This window comes from Lepus europaeus, chromosome 12, assembly GCF_033115175.1.
Source record: "Lepus europaeus isolate LE1 chromosome 12, mLepTim1.pri, whole genome shotgun sequence".
In the NCBI taxonomy this organism is placed as follows: domain Eukaryota; kingdom Metazoa; phylum Chordata; class Mammalia; order Lagomorpha; family Leporidae; genus Lepus; species Lepus europaeus.
In genome coordinates this window covers 62484672-62507223 of record NC_084838.1, presented here as the reverse complement: position 1 = coordinate 62507223, position 22552 = coordinate 62484672, and the positions used below count along the sequence as shown (strand labels likewise).

Here is a 22552-nt window from a genome sequence, read left to right as displayed (position 1 = left end):
CCTCGGGCCATTAAGAGTATCATGGGAAGTATGTTCACATCTCTAGAAAAATGTCTTTGCTCTGGATTTTAGGACCAAGTCCAAGCAGAAGCTGAAGTCGGCCATCCTGTCCATCAAGTCCATCAAAGTTATTGTGAAGTAATTTTGAAATAATTAGCATCATTAATGCTCAACTTATAGCAACAAGGAAAACAAACACGAACGTTAATATGTGTACTGAGCCTGGTGATTTGAGATCATATTTTTGGTTACAGGATCACCTGCTAAAGATTCTGGAATACTTCTTTAATCGCCTAGTAATAGATACATTACAATATAGTAATAAAGTATCAGCTTGTTTTTTTTAGAGGGGAAGCTTTTTTTTTTTTTGTCTTTTTGTTTTTTTTGTGTGTTGTTGTATGTGTGTGTGTATGACTATAGAAAACAAGTCCAAGGCTTCCGCCTCAAAGAGTATGTCTTTAGGTATTGAAGGACAGTGAGGTAGGTGTCAGTAGACCAGAGTGCTCATCTTCCAAAGATAACTCAATAGTTCTGCAAACAAAAATTTGCATGTAAATACCCATGACCAAGTGGTAGTACTTTACAACATAGGATAATATTTGAAAAAACATATTTATATCTATCCAAATCACTTGTCACATGAATTCTGAATGTGTTAAGGACTTAAGAGGAAGGGAGAAAAGATCAATTTCTTAATGAAGAGGAACTTTCTAAGCTAAAAATTATAAGAGACAGTGAATTAAATCCCTGATACTTGTGACTTTTTAAATCCTTGTTTATTTGGAAAACAGTGTCAGAAAAGAGAAAGATTTTGCATCTGCGTATTTACTCCCAAAACGGTCCCAACAGCCAGGCCTGGGCCAGGCAGAAGCCAGGAGCCAGGAGCCAAGAACTCCATCCAGGTCTCCCACATGTATGGCAGGGGCCCAAGCACATGGGCCATTTCTTGCTGCCTTCCCAGGTGCATTAACAGGAAACTGGATCAGAAATCAAGGAGCATGGGTGGCGCCGTGTCTCACTAGGCTAATCCTCCGCCTTGCGGCGCCGGCACACCGGGTTCTAGTCCCGGTCGGGGCGCTGGATTCTGTCCCGGTTGCCCGTCTTCCAGGCCAGCTCTCTGCTGTGACCAGTGAGTGCAATGGAGGATGGCCCAATTGCTTGGGCCCTGCACCCCATGGGAGACCCAATGGCCGCAGTGGCCATTGGAGGGTGAACCAACTGCAAAGAAAGACCTTTCTCTCTGTCTCTCTCTCTCACTGTCCATTCTGCCTGTCAAAAAAAAAAAAAAAAGAAAAAGAAATCAAGGAGCCAGGACTCATGCTGGCACTCCAATATGGGATGGCTGACATGACAAGTGGTGACTTATCCTGCTACAACACTACACCCATCCCAGTTGTGATATTAAGATGTACATGAACACACCACAAAGAAACTTTGAACAACATATTGCAAACTTAGAAATGCATTTGATGTATGAAAGATAAGCAGGGGGTTAATATCTTACTATCTAAAAATACTAATAAATAAATTACAGATGATAAACATCTCATTATAATAATGGATCTAAGTATAGGAAACACAAAAGTTCAGAAAGATGATTTTTATGAAATAGTAACAAATATATGTTAATTTTACCATATTCCAATTAGAATGTAATTCTTTGAAATTATGTGAAAGTAAAGAAATGATATTCTATAATTACCCATACCAGTTTCCCAATGTAGCTCAAAATCTTGCATTATTTTTATTATACTTTGCCCTAAGCATTATACCCATAGAAGAGTAAGCCAAGGAAGCAATATGAAATTAAAATTTCATAAGACTTACTGGCAATAATGAAGATCTTGCATCAAAATAAAAATTATTAATTAAGTATTCATGAAAAATAGTCATTGTTATTAATGTTTTATGATATTTTATCCAATGGAAAAAATGTTCAGGAGATACAGTGGTACCCCTTTATCCTTGGTGGATGCCTGAAACAATAGGTAGTACTGAACTCTGTACTGATTTCTTTCCATTTGTTTTTACCCTAGATATTAGCAACCTCAGCATATTATTTTTTAAATTATTATTAAATCAGGAATTTTACCTTTTTCCATAAAGAAGCACATTATTGTTCTTGGCAGATCCAATCTCCAGGATCACTATTCTTGTCCTTTGGGGACATTATTAAGTAAAACAAGCATTATCTGAATTCAAACACTGTATACTACAATAGTAGATATAAAAACCAAGAATTAAAATTTATCAGTTGCTTGTTTCTGGAATTTTCCATTTCATATTTTCAAACTGCAGTTGACCCTAGGTAGCCAAAACAAGAGAGCAAAACTGACAATAAAGGAGTATTAAATTGTCATTGACAATTATCTGTTAATCTAAGTGCTAGCAAGCTATTGAATTCATAAAAAAACAAACATTATGGTGGTATTATAAAAATGTCAAAGAGATGGAAATGTTAACTAAGCTGATTTGATCATCAACTACTGAATATATGTATTGAATTATCAAACTCTGTCTCATAAATGTATACAAAGTAATAATTAAAAAACCTTCTTGAATGGGGCCAGCATTTTTTTTTTAATTTATTTGACAGGTAGTTATAGACAGTGAGAGAGAGAGAGACAGAGAGAAAGGTCTTCCTTCCGTTGGTTCACTCCCCAAATGGCCGCCACCATGGCTGGTGCTGTGCTGATCTGAAGCCAGGATCCAGGTGCTTCTCCCTGGTCTCCCACACAGGTACCAGCGCCCAAGCACTTGGGCCATCCTCCACTGCCTTCCCGGGCCACAGCTGAGAGCTGGACTGGAAGAGGAGCAACTGGGACTAGAACCCGGAGTCCCAGAGCCGCAGGCAGAGGATTAACCAAAGTGAGCCATGGCACTGGCCCCTGGGGCCAGCATTTTAGCACAGCTAGTTAAGCCATGACGTCTGACACCAGCATCCTGTATCAAAGAGCTAATTTGATTATTGTCTGCTGTGCTTCCAATTCAGCTCCCTGCTAATGCATCTGGGAAAGCAGCAGGTGGTTCCCCAAGTGCTTGTTCTCCTGCTACCTACATGGGAGACCAGATGGAATTTCTGGCTCCCGCCTTCAATCTGGCCCAGGTTCGTTCATTGCGGCCATTTGAGGAGTAAAGAAGCAAATGGAGGGGCAGGCACTGTGGCATAGTGGGTTAACGCCCTGGCCTGAAGTACCAGCATCCTATATGGGCTCCAGTTCAAGACCCAGCTGCTCCACTTCCAGTCCAGCTCTCTGCTATGGCCTGGGAAAACAGTAGAAGATGGCCCAAGTCCTTGGGCCCCTGTACCCATGTGGGAGATACGGAAGAAGCTCCTGGCTCCTGGCTTCAGATCAGCACAGCTCCAATTGTTGTGGCCATTTGGGGAGTGAACCAGTGGATGGAAGACCTCTCTCTCTGTACCTCTCTCTGCCTCCTCTCCTCTCTCTGTGTAACTCTGACTTTCAAATAAATAAATAAATCTTAAAAAAAAAAAAAAAAAGCAAATGGAAGATCTTTCTCCTTCTCTTTCACTCTGTTTCTCTGCCGTTCAAATAAATAAATAAGTAAATCTAAAAAAAGTTTGGGTGAATAAAAACTTGTTATGATTTTGAAAACAATTTGGAATTATTATGTGACTAATATTGCTTTCTCTAGATATTTGCCATGAAGAAATTATTTTTTAACCTATATACACATGTATGATACATACTCACATATATACAGGCACATATATAATTTATATATATATTCAAATTTGCTTCATCTGAAGCCAAAGAAATGAGTGCTAAATATGTCATCAGGAAACATTTAAAGCCTATTTATGGTAGCATTATTCATAAGAAAAACACACACAAAAAGAATCCTGGAAAATAACCTAAATGTCTACTAACAGGAGAATGGGTTAATATATCTTAGTATATTCTTACAATTTATCAAACTGTCATTTTAAAAAATCTAAAATATCACTACAGTATTTTCATGCCACAGCCTGGGAGCATTTTAAAGACATCACATTAGTGAAAGAATATCTGATTATTGAATTTTAGATATATAGTCTTAAAAATGTTTTAGGGATTCTAACAGCCCAGAGACCCAAAAGGAAAAACATGTTTACACCTGTGTATGGATTCATCATCACCAGAATTAGTCTGTTTTTATAGCAGTTTAGGAAATATCCTAATATGTGTATACATCAACTAGTTCTCACATAAGTAGCAACCAAAAACTAAAAATAAGTAAAAGAAGACATATCTGAATAACTGTGGTTTGATGCAGTTGTAATAAACCAGTTGTTAGCACAGGTAGGGCGTTTAAACAGAAGATTCTTTCATTTTTTTTCTTACCTAAATTTATAGACATAGCCTTAGTTGTCCTTTGCTTATAACCATAGCTTTGACTCTTTATATAGTTTTCTGGACAATTTTATGGCTTTTAGTCAAGTAGAACAACTAACCCTCCTCATGAATTCTGATAAACTCTGTACATTAATTATGCATTACATACTGAGGCTTGGATTTTAAAAAAAATTGACTTAAGATGCATGTGTTTTTAACTCCAGAAGAAAATTATCCTGAAATACAAAAGTATATTACCCTAGTACCATTGGCCTTAATTATTGTTTTTATTTGTATCTATACATTCAATTACCTTGTTTTTCTGGACAATTTTATGTCTGTTAGTCAAGGAGGACATCTAACTTTGGTCATGAATTCTGATAACATTTGTACATCTATTATGTATTCCAAACAAATTTTTACATTTGCAGATGGACTTCATATGCATGAGTTGTTGGTTTTTTTTTTTTAATTTCCCTCCTCCTCCTTTTTCTTCTTCAAAAGAGTGAGAGAGAGAAAAAAATGAAAAAGAGTGATAGAGAAAAGAAAGAGCCTTCATTTGCTGGTTCACTCCCAAATGGCCTCAACAGCACGCTAGGGTCAGGCAGAAGCTAGGAGCCAGGAACTCCATCCAGGTGTCCCACACGGGTGGCAGGAGCCCAAGCACTTGGGCCATCATCTACTGCCTCTGAGGAACATTGAACAAAGAGCTGCATCAGAAGCAAAGCTCCTGGGACTTACACCAGCACTCCAATGAAGAATGCCAGCATTGCAATCAGCACCTTAACCTGATGTACCACAATGAAAGCTCCTGCATAAGTTTTCAACTCTATTAGAAAATTCCTCTTGGAATACACAAATCATTTCCCCTTAGTGCCACTTGCTTATGAATGTTTGCAGAGAAAATAAGAAACAAGCCATTTATTCTAAACAATAGAGGTAGCTGTGACCTTGTGATCCTTCCCCACAGAGACAGAAAATAGCTTTATGAGAAGGAGCTGATAGAGTTGGAGTACCCAGCAATGTCAAAGCTAGCACACATCATGATAGCCAATGTCATTCAATATGGTATAATTGTACCTGAAGCCTTTGCTGTCCACTACAATGATTCTATAATTTTTAAGAATGACAGTATCTTTTTTTCCCTTTTTTCCAGAAAGAGCACAACTAAGTTTAGCACTAGCCTGATCTTTACATAACTTTAAAAAAAAAGTAATAAATCTTGTTCCATCCTCCAAAGGGATACTAATAATTGGAAAATTATTGTCTTTACAATAAAAACAAAAAACTCTCTAGTTTCTCTGCCTTGTGTCACAAATTAGCACTTCTGACCTTTTCTTAAAACTTTCAGCATCACAAGGAAATCAGTGGGAAGAGAATCATGTGCTAATCAAATAATTAAAGGGCAGAAAATCTCACTGACGTGTAAAAGGATTAGTAAAGGGTGGAGAAGAGGGCCAGCCCCTCCCAGTTTGGGTGAGCAGATTTGGGATTACTTATGAAGCAGTCACTCACATGCAATTAAGGACTCTGATAGCAGCGGACAAGCAAATACAAAACACTCAGCTCTCAGGGAGGCTCAGCAGAAGAACACCACAGGAATTGGAGGTACTGGAGAGAAGCTCCATGGGGAACAGAGGACTCCTGCCCAAACTCCATTAGGATAAGGGACATCCAATCATGGAAATTAACTTGCTGGAAATCTGCTTCCAATCTTCTTTAAGCTCCATGGATAAGTGTAATTAATGGCAGTGACCTGCTAATGAATGTTTTTGATGAATTATATTCAGGTTAAGTGTGTGAGTGTGTGTATTTACATATATATATATATGAAGAAACCTAAATGACTATGACCCAGGATTTAATTGTGTAGGTATTGCACATGTGAAATTTTTAAAGACAAATGACTACTTTTATTATTTGGGATGTCATTTTACAGATGTGGGCTTCATTTTGAAGGTAAGTTTGGAAGGGCTCATGCCATGTGTGAAAGTACAGAAAAACATTCTGTAATTCCTTCTTGTTTTCTCCTTTACAGCTGGACTTTGGTCTATATGCCTCAGTCTTCTCTACTCAAAGGGCTGCAAACCAGAACTTTTTACTGCATTCTTGCTTCAAGGAAAATGAAAGCTCAGAAATTCCTGTCTCTCCACTGTATCTTCTCCCTTGTGCTGCTTTTCCAGCAAGCCTGGGCTCAGTTCCCACGCCAATGTGCCACCGTTGAGGCCTTGAGAAGTGGTGTGTGCTGCCCAGACCTGTCCCCTCTAGCTGGGCCGGGGACTGACCCCTGTGGCTCATCATCAGGCAGAGGCAGGTGTGAAGCAGTGACTGCAGACTCCCGACCCCACAGTCCCCATTACCCCCACGATGGCAGAGATGATCGGGAGGCCTGGCCCACACGGTTCTTCAATAGAACATGCCACTGCAATGGCAACTTCTCAGGACACAACTGTGGCACTTGCCGTCCTGGCTGGAGGGGAGCTGCTTGTGACCAGAGGATTCTTACAGGTAAGAAGAGAAAAGAATGAGTACAGGCTTGTATGAGGTTCAAAGCCCTTAACAGAATCCTATATCATTTGATCTGGAAGAACACCTGGCAATCATCTTGTTCAAACAACTCTTTTCACAGTAGGAGAAACTGTGAAAGAAAGATGAAGAAATGTGTTTACTTCAAGGGTTGGGGTGGAAGCTAATTGATAATATTTCTTCCCTAGACATTTGTCAGCCAACCACTATATGCCAGGAAATAGGCTAGGCATTTATAACTAGTCCTTTGAGTAACTCATCAAGGTATTTCAGAAGGTTTGGTTCCACATAGCTGGTAGTTGATCAACTTGACACTGTGTCTAGCTCTAATATTTTATTTAAGCTCTTCCACTACCTGTCATGAACCACACAAAAAATTGACCACTGTGATGATCAAATTAGGGCATTTTAGATGTTGAGTCTGGCCTGCAGTCTAAACAGCATTAAATAGAAAAAGCCAGAACTACTTGCTTTCTATGTGCCATACCAGACCAAGAGCATAAATAACATTTATTGAGTCTTTATCATATGCCAGGCCTTGATCTAACTGCTTTCTATGTATATGATCTCTTATCTATACATCTTTATATAGCAGGTGTTATTTTTTCCATATTTACAGATAAAAAACTGAAGTTTAGAAAAATCTTCCAGAAGTCATAGAGCATGTCTCTGTTCTTAATCACTAGGCTACACAGTCGACATTGGTTTTGCAAGCATTTTGCTGTTAAAAATAGAGAAAATTAAAAAAAAAAAAAGTTGAGTGAGCAAAAATAAATATGAAAGAATCACAGAATCATTACATGCACATGATTACAGAAAGGAAATGGAATCCTTAGAGCAAATTGCAGAGAGGTGTAGACACAGAAAGAAAGCAGGTCTGAAGGAAGGTCTCTATTATTTTTCATTTATTTTCCAAAGTATAAAATAATTTAAGACAGAGAACACATGTACACATTACCATTAATGAATGAATTGGACTTAGTATGCTACAACATGATTTTATGCATCCTATATCCATCTCCCACAAAGCAGATGTTTCATGTTTGACTTTTTTATCCCTAAAGTCAGGAGAAATATTCTGGATTTAAGTATCGAGGAAAAGAACCACTTCGTCCAAGCTCTGGATATGGCCAAGCGCACAGCTCACCCTCAGTTTGTCATTGCCACCAGGAGATCAGAGGAAATATTGGGGCCAGATGGCAATACACCACAATTTGAGAATATTTCCATTTATAACTACTTTGTTTGGACACACTATTACTCAGTCAAAAAGACTTTTCTTGGTCCGGGGCAGGAAAGCTTTGGTGAAGTGGATTTTTCTCATGAAGGACCGGCTTTCCTCACATGGCACAGGTACCACCTACTGCAGCTGGAGAGAGACATGCAGGTAAACACAACACATTTCCAGTCTCAGATCCTTTACAGATGAGATGCCTTGGCTGTGAGTCATTTGAATTCATTGTTTTTCCAAGTGATCACATGTTGTTGATTAAGTAATTTCAGTTTATTAGTCTGTCTTTGTCATTCAGTAAAGTTTCTCTCTCTTCTGATTACTTACTTACTGATTATCATTAGTGAAGTAAAAAGAAGTAATATTGATGGGAAAGTCAGTGGAAATATTTTTAGGTGTCAATTAAAAGTTTTGAAATATTCTACAGCTCTATAATTGAAGACTGACTCTCATAAAGTTTGAAGCAAAATAATCTCATAGGCTATGTCTTTCTTCTTTAACAAATGTGAGTACATACCATGCCTGGTCTGGATGAAGCAATTGTGTAGTAAATACGTCTCAGGCTTCAGTTACAAATACCTCATCATACCAGTTCGACGATGCTTTCCAGTATAATATACGATTTAAATTATGAAAAGAGTTCCTTTCCATTTAGACTGCTATCTTTCCATTAAACTAGTTCCCATGACCCCTACCACTATGATTTTGCAGTGGGAACCTATTTAAAAGCATCTCATTTCTATGTGAAATGATGGTGATATTAATTTGCATGTGTACAGTAATCACTTCACAGTACACGTGCATATCAAAGCATCATGTTGTGTATCTTAAATACGTAACAAACTTAAGACCAAAAATCACATCATTCAGGTGCTATTTTAATTAAAAAACAATGGCTTTTCTTGGCATGGAGTTCAACTCAAGCACTTCTCAGGTAGATAAGCTCAAAACCGATTAAAGTATTTGTTAACATAGATATATCATTTTTTTCTTTCCCCAAATGCTCTGTTTTTTGAGAAAAGTAATTTTAAAATAAAATTTTAACTTTCAACTTGAAAGTCACAAATTTAATGTTTTCTGTGTGAAACAACAGCAGTGTATCTTTCCCTTCAGATTAAAATGTAAAGTAACTTCAAAAGATTTGAAGACAGAAATGGTGTTCAGATTCATTTACTGATTTGTAGATGTGTGCGTCAGCAATATTCCAAGAAAAAATGATTAGAAAAGAGAAAATTAATGCACAAAAACAGAATAAAATATTGGTTTGGAAGCAGTCTATCCTTATGCAGTTTGAGAATGATTAAATGAATTAATCTAATACTCTGAACATCATATTTTATAGCTTTGATACATGTGAGACATTTGGTAGATTACGAGTAGATAAATCTGTCATTTGTAATGACTCCAAATCTTCATGCCTTTAAGCCTTTTTCCCACGGGCACACCAAAATGAAAGGGCAGGTGGGAAGTATCTAAAAGCTTCAATTTTGCCTATGTAAACTTCAACCTCTATGACTTACACTTTTAAAACCAAGCAGCACAAGGGATCCAACAAATTACAATCTAAATGTGACACACACTTGAAATGCCACATGAATATGCTCGGGCTCCCAAATGTCAGTTGCTGAACCACAGGCTGACTCTTAATGATCCCTTGGAAGCTGTCACTAATTTTTGTGAACCGCAATGATGGCTTCTAAAGAGGACTACAAACCCCTGGAGATCAATAACGGGAGGTGATGGATAGTGTTTGGTCAAAAAAAAAAAAAAAAAAAAATAGCCCAGGATAAGGAAACGCATCCTAGAAAGGGATTTAAAGTGAAAACAGTAGAAACGTAGTGAGTGCTTGAGAGGTAAGATAAAAAGATGATAATTCCTACATTTAAATCCCACTGTCTAAATATAACTCCCCAAAGGCCAAGAAAAATGAGAAGTAAAAAATAAACATATCTTTTAAGGAACCCAGTAAAATAAGTGTGTGCTCTTGAATCCAGCATTTGAAAAAGATATGAGATTAGCTCTAAATGTAAACTATGTCTCTGGCCTAAAAAACAATGGGCACAAAGAATTATTGTGCTCCTGTTGAGCATTTCCGGCCTGTGTATGAGTTTCAGGAAGAAGCTTGAGACTTAGTAGTTAGGTTCTGAAGCAGCAGTGTCTGCATAATACACCTGTAGTGCCCAGAGAGATAAGGTAAGAATGAAGGAGCAAATATGGCCTGTGGGAAAAGCAGAATTTAAAGGCTAAGTTCATTAAAATTAAATTTAAAACGGAAATGTAACAAAAATCACTGTTCCACAAAATACATTTAAAGCCTGGATTTGGCTCCAGACTGAATCAGTGATGCCTGAATTAAAGATTGGAAAATGGAAGAATGTGGAAATATTAAGGAGTGAGTATTGCTATTTATAATTTTTGGTGCAACCAATAGAAATCACCTACCTAAAAAAGAAAAGAAAAAGCTCCCTTCCTACCCAATCTTCTGTAAGAACTTGTGCATGCATGAGTTGAGCTTCATTTACTCCAGCGCTTAAAGCACTTCTTTCAATAAACTACCAGCTTTGTAAAATAAGGTATTAACCTCTCCTGGCCCCTTAGACACTGGCCATACACTTACTGGTTCCTTGGTGGCTGAAGAAAGTTAATAGAAACAGACTGCCGGGAGTAGGACAAGCAAAGAGGCAGACTGTAAATACAAGCAGAGAATACTAACAGAGTTTCTGTGATCTAGGAAATGTTGCAAGAACCTACTTTCTCCCTTCCTTACTGGAATTTTGCAACTGGCAAAAACATATGCGATATCTGCACCGATGACATGATGGGATCGAGAAGCAACTTCGATTCCAGTCTTATAAGTCCAAACTCCGTCTTCTCTCAATGGCGAGTGGTCTGCGAATCTTTGGAAGATTATGATACCCTCGGAACACTTTGTAACAGTAAGTTCCAAATGACAGCTAGGAGTCAGAATTTCTTACCAAAAAGATTAAATGAGATGCCTGGAAGGTTCTTCATTCTACTGGAGACTTAATACTAAAACCTACTTTTATTTCACAGAATTAGTCTGTAGCTAGCTACTCAATGAGCATCTAGCATATTCAAGGCAATCTGTAAGGCGCTCCAGGAGAAACAGAAAGTGCCTACATTTTCTTACAATAGTTTTCTTGAGTAATTTGGGTCCAGAGCATTGCTAACTTCCTTATTTTGGAGAAGTCTAGTTGTAAAGATCAAGCCTCTTAACATTGTTTAGCAGTCGTGTGTCCTGATGGAATTTAACAGAAAACATTTTCCCCCTAAAATCAGAAACATTCAAGAAGATCTGGAAATGCTCTGGGAGCTGAGGGAAAAGGGCAGGAAAGAAGGGAGGGAAGAAGAGAGTGAAAGAATTGGAAAACATTGCTTATGCTTATTCAGAGAGTTACCAATCAAAAGGAAATATGGGTAATATCATTCAGGAAAGGAAGCTCTTGTACATGTTAGCCAGCTAGTTGCTTTCCAGCTCTCACAAAACACAGGGCAACGCCTAACTAGTTGCTGTAGCATTCTTCCTCCAGTCATCTAAGAAACACCTCTGTCAGAATTAAGTTTCTATGACATACAGATCTACTCCTGAACTTCCTGTTATTCTCATCTTTGGATCAAATTGTTATCTGCTCTTGTGCTGCTAACACAGGCCTTTAGTATTAGAGTCCTCATGCCCCATCTTATGTTTCTTCTTCAGGCATGTCTGCCTAATTAGAACTTTAACAACTAGAGTTGTAGGGATTTATTCTATTATTATGAGCACATTAATGAAATATACTTGTCAATGTTCTTTTATACATCACATGTTAAATTATTTTTATAAACTTAACAATGTTCTAAATAGATCAGAAGGAATTAGAATTTTTTTTTTTTTTTGCAGCATTAGATTGTTAGTTCCGTGTAGAAATAAGAGAAGTGAGACTGTGTGGAATTTTCCTTTGTAAAAGTTTAAAAATTAGAATACATCTTTTTTTGGCATGCCAAATGAGTGATCCCACCTCGTGGTAGAGAAATGAAACTGATGATGAGTATTTCTTCAGATACCAAAATATGCATCTCTTTCTGATCAAGCAATTTTGGAATTAACGTTTTAAAGACATTTTCCATTCGTTGTAATAATTAGATGCTAAAATAAAACACCATTTACATTGGGAAATAAAATTATAACTTAGGAAGGAAGAACAAGTGAAAGAGACTTCCTTTTCATCACAGGTCCTCCTGTGAATTAATGTAATAAATCTAATCAGAGCATAGTTCATGGCAAAGATTATTTGTTTTAGGATAATCAAATTTTAAGATCACCCCCTTATTTTAGTTCAAAATAAAAATACAGGGGTGCATATGTGACATCGCATATAAGAGTGCCTGGTTCAAGACCCAGCTACTCTGCTTCTGGTCCGCTTCCTGTTCCCGTCCACTCTAGGAGGCAGCAGATATTGACTTAAGTTCTTGGGCCCCTTCTACTCCAATTCAAATGGTGTTCTGACTCCTGGCTTCTTCCTGACCCAACCCTGGCTGTTGCAGGTATTTGGGTAGTGAACTAACAAATGAAAGCTCTCTCGCTCTCTTTCTCTCTTCCTTCAAATAAAAATTCTAAAAAAAAAATTAAGAATATATAAATGCAAACTATTTTATATATTAGAGAATGGGAAGAAAAAAGAAGTTAACATTGTATTGTGCCTGCATTATACGCCTGATGGAGTGCCAAGTACTTTACTATGGTCTCCTCCTTAATCCTCATAGCTATTCTTTCTTCCATCTTGGATGGTCTCCTCCAATCCTGTGATTTCACTGACCGTCTTTCATAAAAGACCCACGCCAGTACATCTTTAGGTCAAATTAGATTTTCAATCTATGTCTTCAATTACTTAGTGCATCTCATCTCTCTACTCTTCCATTGATACACCAAACTTGATGCCTTGAAAAACTGAATTATGGATGCATAACCTTAAAACATTCATTTATAACATTCAAATGTCTTCTTTAATTCATCATTTTTCCTTTTAAATACTGATCAAACCTATTTTCTCTTTCAAACATTAGGGATTTTTCACTTATTCCTACCTGGAAACTTCATAAAATTTTGATGCATAGGATGTTAATAGGTACAATGGCTAAAGTTACCCATGTATAAACAAATACAAAAATCACTAGCCTAAAAGTGAACTAGTTTAATTTGTTTCTTTACTATCAGATTTCTTCTGTAAGAAGTTCAATGAAGGCAAATTGAGGTGCAGGGTTTCAAAATCCAAATAATAAATACCATCTTTAGGATTTTTGATAGCCCCCTAATAAGTACTCCCTAAATCACCAGTTGGAATTGATAATTTAGCTAATGGTATCTGAAAGATTTTGGTGATGATATACACCCAAAATATGTACACTCGATTTACCGTCCCAATGCAGGCATATATTTTATTTATATATAACTTAAAATTAATTATGTTATTTCACCATGTGCTAATCATTAATTAATTATAAAGTTTACAACATAGACATTTAATAAATGAGTTAAAAAGAATGTGAGTTGAAGGTGTACCGTTTCCTCTCCCAGGCCAGTGGATTATGTTGCTTACTCCACTGCTCCATGCACAGTTCTCTCCTGAGACCACTGGGCCAGACTGATACAAAATGCTCTAACCCATCTCCTAGTCTCTCACTGCTCCAAGGCTTCAAGTTCTTTCCACTTCCTCATGAATTAAATATAACTTTCTCGCCTTGGTATTTGTTTTCTTCACAATTTGGCTCTGACCTAGCTTGCCATCTTTTCCCACATCCTTGAGGCAAACTATTCCCTAAACAAGTCCTTTTTTACAGCTAACATGCTCTTTCCCATGACTCTTCAACACCTATTAAATGCCAGGCCCTGTGCCAAGACTGGGGGAGACACTGCTGAGCAGGAATAGGTAGAGCTCCTCTTCTGATGGAATTTTTGTTATACATAGAAGAAAGCCTATCTTCTCCTATATTTTCTGAGCATAAAATGTTTGCCTTGTAAATTTTCTACTATTTCATCTGTGGAAATTATCCTATATCATTCAGAACTGTTTGTAAATCCTTCTTCTTTATGAATGAAAGTGGGAGTGAGTTCTCGCTGTCTCTGCTCCCCCCATTTCCCCTTCATTTCTTCATTATTTCGTATTATCTATACTTAGCATCATAGTTCTTTTTTGCCTGTTTTTTACTTGTCTTCAAAAAAGTTTATTTCTTGAATTACTTGCTGAATAAACTTAAAGATGTGTTTTGATTGAAATATGTACTACTTTTCAAAGACCTTTAAGGTATTTTCTTCTTTCTAAAGTCTTGAGACAGATGGCATTCGGGTGCAAAATCCCATGTAACATATGAAATACGGATTTCAGTATGGAATTTAGGTTTATGAGATTATTTTGGCAAAATTCAATTTTCTATGGAATTTTCATTTTAATACATTTTCATGAAAGAACATATGTCAAACTAACAAATACAAGGACCTGCATCTGTTAGTGTGATCATTTTTTTTCCTTCAGATGTTTTTGTATCCCATACCTACTCTACTTACAGAAGCAGGACATGGTCACGTCAATATTCTCACTTTAATGCCACTAAGTGTACATTTAAAATTTTTCCCTTCTACCAGGGAGAATTCATGTTTCTATAGTCACATTAGGTACAGAGTTTTCAAGAGCAACAATAAGATTCTAAGCATTGACCTACCCCATCTTTTTTCCCAGGCACTGAGAATGGGCCAATCAGGAGGAATCCAGCTGGAAATGTGGCTAGACCGATGGTGCAGCGTCTTCCTGAACCACAGGATGTCACCCAGTGCTTGGAAGTTGGTGTATTTGACACACCTCCTTTTTATTCCAATTCTACAAATAGTTTCCGAAACACAGTGGAAGGCAAGTAAACGAAATGTGTGCTTCCAACTGGTCTAGCTGAGTTATTAGAATAAATTGAAGCATTCAAAATCAGTTTCTTTGGTAAAGCTTTGAATACCAAATTGATCCAGTGAGCTTATATAAATAGAATTTCCTATTATGATTTGATAACTGCTCAAGAAAGACTTTATAAAGCTCTTTTTAAATTATCAAAAGAGAAGCACTATTGCAGCTAAGAGGTTGGAACTGTTCTCCAAACTCTTAAACATCTAAAATCTGTTTAAGCTAAATTTGATAGCTAGCTGGCCAGTATTTTTAATGCTATAAAAGTCTAGCCTTTGTAAATAATATTCAAGCCTTTAACAACATCTTAAATTTTTATTTTCTTTTAAAAACACAACAAGGGATGGACTTTTCGGCATAGCTGTTAAGCTACTGCTTAGGATGCCCACATATCATATTGGAGCACCACCTTGCACCCCAGCTGCTCCATTTCTGACCCAGTTTCCTGCTAATGCTCATAGGAGACCACAGGTGGTGACTCTCAAGAGTGGCCCCTGCTACCCACATGAGAGATGGGGTGGATTCCCAGGCTCCTGGTTTCTACCTGGCCCAATCCTAAATGTTGGGAACACTTAGGGAAAGAAATGGTGGATAGAAATTCTGTCTGTCTTTATCCCTTTCTATCACTCTGTGAATATAAATAGATTTTAAAATACAAACAATAAAAGAATCAAAAACAATTAGTTGACCATTAGTAACATCTGATTTGGGTACATGTTTAATTTAGGTTGGTATCACCCTATAACTTTATTTAAAGGTATACAAAATTTGAATTAGCACCTCCTGATATTTAATTTGATTTTCTTTATTTAATACTTTTTAAAAATGTATTGTAGGGGCTGGCGCTGTGCGGCAGTAGGTTAATCCTCTGCCTGCGGTGCCAGCATCCCATATGGGAGCCGGTTCTAGTCCCGGCTGCTCCACTTCCAGTCCAGCTCTCTGTTATGGTCTGGAAAAGCAGTAGAAGATGGCCCAGGTCCTTGGGCCCCTGTACCCACGTGGGAGACCAGGAGGAAGCACCTGGCTCCTGGCTTTGGATCGGCACAGCTCCACCTGTTGCGGCCATTTGGGGAGTGAACCAATGGATGGAAAACCTTTCTCTCTGTCTCTCCCTCTCACTGTTTGTAACTCTAACTCTCAAATAAAATAAAATCTTAAAAAAAAAAAAGGCATTGTAAAGTTGAGGAAACTGAACTTCAAAGAGGTGAAGTGACTTTGCCAAGATGTTCAGCCAGTAAGTTAGAGCCAGATTCAAATTTTCTAAGTCCAGAATCTGCATTAATGTATTTTATAATACATTTTATAATTTTAAATAATTCTTGTATATATTTAGCTTTTTAAAGAAATACAATTATATTTAACTGTATTATAAATGGTACTTTCAAAAATTACAATTAATATAGAATTGCATGTTAGATGTACCCCACACATTCCACAAAAATTGGGAATAGGTTCTTCCATCCTATGATCTGAGATACTTATCTGATAATTATTTTTCATTATCTCCCCTATGATTATCAAAGTTGCATGCAATTTCCATCTGTTTATTTTCATTTTTATAGCTAAATGAATACATTGATTTGGACATCATCCAAAAAATAAGCACTATGTTTTGACTAAGCTAGTACCTATGAACTAAGGCTGTAATTGTTGATCTCTCAAATAATGTGCAAAAGGTAAATTCCACTGATTTTCTGATGTAATGTATGAAAAGAATGGGGCCTAGCAACACGCCATATAGATTATAGACAATCTTAACTGTTTTCTAAATCAAAATATAATGGAATTAGTGCATAAGAAATGAATGAATAACCAGAAGTAACTATTTCAATTAATCTATGATTAAGAGAAAAAAGATTAACATATTTTAAGTTCTGATTTCATTTTGTAATATACTGGCTTTCCCTACTCTCCTACTTCTGTTTCCTCAAGCCAATAAGACACCTGGTGTCAGAGCCCTCCATTCTTATTTGTGACCTACTCTGCATTTATCTTCATCTTCTCCTTAATATCAGTGGGATATTTACAGAATTCCACCAATGGAATATATATGAAAATATGTATGGGAAATAGTGATCTATATTGAAAGTTATATAGATTTTTGACAGTAGGTTACAAAGATGCTAGAGAAGTTCAGAAAAATTTTAACTTTCACACAAAAATAATTTTCCAAAAATAAACATGCTGAAAGTCATTTAAATGGAGTAAGGCTGGAGACTAAACTAACATCTGGCAATTTAGGTTCTAGGACAATTAGAGTTTTGTTCTCCCAATTGTGTCAGCAGTTTAAAAGAAACTAGAGATTTCTACTACCTTTAGTTCCATGTTGACAGCCTTGTTCTACATATTTTAGCCAGCATCCATTGCATTTCATTATTTTTAACCTAGGTGCTATAGTTAGAGTATCATTCACAAGCTTAAACCTAACCTAGCTCTGGGTATAGCAAGCAAGCATCATCAACCTTTGGTACAGAGATGCATTGCTATTATAGTAAGGCAAAATTTGGCCTGAGAAGCTTTAGGGGAAAAAACTGTTTCCCAACATAATCACTGCTGTTAACTTGAAAAGTAAAATATTTGCAATGGTTTTTACTCTTCTGCTTACTTTAAATCTAGGTTACAGTGCTCCCACAGGAAGATACGATCCTGCTGTTCGGAGTCTTCACAATTTAGCCCATCTATTCCTGAATGGAACAGGGGGACAAACCCATTTGTCTCCAAATGATCCTATTTTTGTCCTCCTGCATACTTTCACTGATGCAGTCTTTGATGAATGGCTAAGGAGATACAATGCTGGTGAGATATTTTCAAATGTTTTTTGCAAGCTCAGCAAGGGGGATTATTAAGATGCCACTGTTAGCAGTTTAGGCTAAGCATTTGACACACACAGAATACACTCAAAATAAGGATGTAATAGCTATAATATCTAGCAATTTCCGAGGATTCAGAGCCACTTTGAAAATGTAGGCAAGTATCTCAGAATTGTCACTAAAAGGTGACCTTTATTATTATTCACTAGTGCTAGCCAGGTAATCCTTTCTTATTCTTAATATTGAAAAATGACTACCATTTTTCCAAATTTTTCTTCCCCATATCTTTCAACAAATGTTCTCATTACTTTTTAATATGAATAGGAAAATCTTCGAGAGCTCTTCTTTGATATCTCAAAAGATTAAAAATTTTATGCTCATAATCCACACCCCTATTACTTTATAACCTCTCATAAATGGAAATTTTGTTCGACTTGAAAAGTTAATGTTAGTTTTTATATCACACCATAGGAAAGTTCTTTCAAGTTCATTTCAATGTATTCCTTAAAACATTATTTAAAAAGGCTTCTTTAGCTACATTCCTACTCACCTGTGAGAGACTTACATGACTTTTTAAGACAATGAAAGTGATTTCACTGATAACACATCATTGATTTCTATACTTGTAAAATGTTCCAAGTTTTAGGGTCTGTGCCTTCAATTCATCATACACATAAACATGATATTGGAGAATAACTATCTACTAACTTCTCTACCCAATTAGGTAGTCTCCTTTTTCTGTGTGTGTATATATATATATTGGTGCGTACATGTACAAGAAGAGCCTCTACTCACTTGGCTAATCCTCTGCCTGCAGCACCGGCACCCCGGGTTCTAGTCCTGGTTGGGGTGCTGGATTCTGTCCCAGTTGCCCCTTTTCCAGGCCAGCTCTCTGCTGTGGCCCGGGAAGGCAGTGGAGGATGGCCCAAGTGCTTGGGCCCTGCACCCACATGGGAGACCACCTGGCTCCTGCTTTAGATCTGCTCAGCATGCCGGCTGCAGCAAGCCAGCCATGGCGGCCACTTGGGGGATAAACCAACGGAAAAAAGGAAGACCTTTCTCTCTGTTTCCCTCTCTCTCACTGTCTAACTCTGCCTATCAGAAAAAGAAGAAGAAGAAGAAGAACCTCTAATTCAACTTGGTCAAGACCACTTATTGATGGATTAGTCAATATATTTTGCTGTATCAGAAATAATTTAAAAAATACAAATAACCTACGCACAAATATTTGTTCAGTTGTCAATTGGTTATAAATTCACTAATTGGATTGCCATCACATTTTTCTTATGTATTTACATATATAACTATAATCATAATGAATTATCTACAGTTATACTGTTAGTTTCGACAAAGCAAAACAAGAAATTTCAAGTTTAGTGACTCAATCTAAATGCATATTAATCCTTTATAATCATTTGACCCACTTCCTAGTCCATGTAGCACTTCAGCCCTTCATCTTTGACAAATCTTTCCAAAGCATTCAACTTGATCACTATAAAAAGGATAATCCTGGGTCTTGCACTGTGGTGTTGTGGGTAAAACCAATACCTGCAAGGTGAGCATTCCATATAGATGCCGGTTCAAGACCTTGCTGCTCCATTTCTGATCCACCTCCCTTCTAATGTGTTTGAGAATGCAGCAGAAGAGTGGCCCAAGTGCTTGATGTGGGAGATCTAGAAGAAGGTCCTGGCTCCTGGCTTTGGCCTTGCCATTGCAGCCATTTGGGGAGTGATATAGCAGATGAAAGATTGTCTCTCTCTCTCTCTCTCTCTCTCTCTCTCTCTCTCTCTCTCCTCTCTGTAGCTCTGCCTTTCAAATACATAAATACATCTCTAAAAAACAAATATAAGGGCAACCCCTTTTTTTTTACAATTATAATTATTCCTTAATATACTTTAGCAAATGATGGTGTGGCCACTTACAAGTCTCTCTTTTGTTTTGGCTTTGAAAAATAAGTTTAACAAATTTTATTCCAATTTCTTCTGTAATTTAGAAATAAAACACTTCATGTTATTCATAGATAATAAAGTATTCAAGCTTCTTTGTTTTGAAAACTTTTTTTCTATTGAGTGCTATTTCAGTGCTTTATGCAAAGCATTTCAGTTGTTTTATGTAATTCCCTGTTCCACTTTATGGACTTTCTTTATGTCTTTATTCAGTGTAAAATATTAAAGAACATCTTTTCATGTTATCCTTTAATATTGGACAACTTGAGAATAATATTGATGTTAATATTAACAAGTTGCCTTTGGAATATTTTAGATATATCCACCTTTCCATTGGAAAACGCCCCTATTGGACATAATAGACAATACAATATGGTACCATTCTGGCCTCCAATTACCAACATAGAAATGTTTGTTACTGCTCCAGACAACCTTGGATATACTTATGAAGTTCAATGGCCAGGTAAGCATTGAAATGTATTTTACTGTGGTAATTTCCAAATATAAATTATCTTTAAAGTAAAGTAACCACAGTATGCTGAGGCTTACATTTTCAGCTTGCATTTTTATTTGGGGTTAAAAAGAGGTACTTTAATATATGTTCAGAACTCACTCTGACCTGGCATGCATTGAGTTGATTATATAGTGCTCTATCTCATTTAATCTTTACAGTTCTTTGAGGTGAGTCTCATCTTATAAACAAGAGAAGTGAGGCTTAGAGAGATTAATTATCAAAGATCGTATTTCCAACAACAGCAAATCAATTTTGAGTGTGGACTCATGCCATGGGCCCCAACTTTTCTTGTATAGCATGTCACCTCCATTTATTTATCCTAAATAAAGAGGAAGTAAGATATTCTAAGCTATTTTTCCGAGATTTTAAAATGCATAACTTGTTTACTGTTAAGTTTCTTTCTCAACAAAGGCAGTAGGGCATACCACAAAAGCAGAGTTTTTATTCTGACCAACTCTGTCTTCTAACTAAGTGACATTGGACTGGTGACTCAAGTCCTTTGAGCCATCATTTCCTCACCTTAGAATGGAAATAACAATATCTCTTCCAATAGCGTCCACTCCTTAAAAGAAATTAGAAAGTACTTTTTAAATGACAGGTGTTAGGTTAGTCAGTGTAGCCAACAAAAATTCAATTTAGAATTTCTGTTAAAGTACCTACAACAGTGTGTAAATTGGGGTGTTGAAGTTTTGGAGATAACTATTTTAATATTTTTTCTTATTTTCTTTTTCAAATAGGTCAAAATTTTAGTGTATCTGAGATTATTACCATAGCAGTAGTTGCTGCTTTATTGCTGATTGCAGTCATTTTTGTGGGTGCTTCTTGCCTGATTCGTGCCAGAAACAGAATGGATGAAGCTAATCAGCCTCTCCTCACTGATCAGTATCAACACTATGCTGGAGACTATGAAAAAATCCAGAATCCGAATCAGTCCATGGTCTGATGACAAGTGACCTACTTACTCTCCTATGTGTTACCTGAACAAAACCACCTGGTTGGAAAATAATAGAATTACTAACTGAATTTTCTGTCACTTTGTTACTTTCTTTCTTACACATGCATATGTTAGAAATAAAGCTTCAGGCATATTTCCCAGAGCTCAGAAGAGTCATACAGAATTTTTTCTGTGAGTCCGAATGTTCAGCTCCATTTAAAATATTGGGTTGCACCAATTCCATATTTAAATGGATAGTGTAAAGGTATTCAGCATACTTAAAGGATGACTATGTGATGTAAATAATCTCTATGCTCTGTTTATCTGTAAAGGAAATAATGTTTTATAGTGATCTCTTTAATGTACACGAGTCAGGGCTGGCGCTGTGTGGTATAGCCAGTAAAGCCACCACCTGCAGTGCTGGCATCCCATATGGGCGCTGTCCAGATGCTCCACTTCTGATCCAGCTCTCTGCTATGGCCTGGGAAAGCAGTAGAAGATGGCCCACATCTCTGGTTCCTGCACCCACAGGGGAGACCTGGAAGAAGCTCCTGGCTCTTGGCTTCGGATTGGTGTAGCTCCGGTCATTGCAGCCATTTGGGGAGTGAACCAGTGGATGGAAGACCTCTCTCTCTCTCTCTCTCTCTCTCTCTCTGCCTCTGCTCTCTGTAACTCTGTTTTTCAAATAAATAAATAAATCCAAAAAAATACATGAGTGAGTGTTTCTACAATATTAAAATGTAAAAACATTTTCATTCACTGATATTGGTCAGCAACTGTAAAGACAGTGACATTTGTTAAAACAAATTATGTGGAGTTATAAATAAATAGGGTCTTAACTCACTTTTTCAAATTGATCTTCCCATTTGGGAGTCAGTATATATAATTTAGTCTGAAATTCAAGACCTTAAAAAAATCACGATCTTTGTCATACTTTGGCAAATTAAAAGCTTCACTTTGTTAACAGATAGCTGGTATAGCTTTATGTTTGCCATGGTGTTCCCCTGCTTCTCAATTCACTTAAAAAAAAGAATGACCCATCCATACATTTCACCTTATAATTTCCCTTGCAGTGCCTTTGAAATCCGTAAATGCATCATTTTGGAGACCACAGAACATAGTCCTTTTTTCTGATCACCATGCTGAAATACCATACTTTTTATCATGTACCAGCATTTTATGCAGTTTTAAAATAAAATGTTAAAATATTACCTCATTGATCCATTTTTCTGTCCAGTTTGGAAGTATGCTTTTGTCCCTGTGTTCCATGCTATAAAATAATATTCTTAAAAAGAAATACATAGGCTGCT

General features: G+C 36.9%; 1 protein-coding gene across 1 annotated transcript; it reads left to right on the top strand.

Annotated features, from left to right (window-relative positions):
• Positions 1-6460: 6460 nt before the first annotated feature.
• Positions 6461-21251, top strand: TYRP1 (tyrosinase related protein 1). The gene is made up of 7 exons (XM_062207045.1): positions 6461-6845; positions 7928-8250; positions 10826-11030; positions 14829-14996; positions 17655-17834; positions 20111-20257; positions 21046-21251. Exons 1-7 carry the CDS (start codon positions 6461-6463, stop codon positions 21249-21251), a joined length of 1614 nt encoding a protein of 537 aa, XP_062063029.1.
• The last annotated feature ends 1301 nt before the right edge of the window (positions 21252-22552 follow it).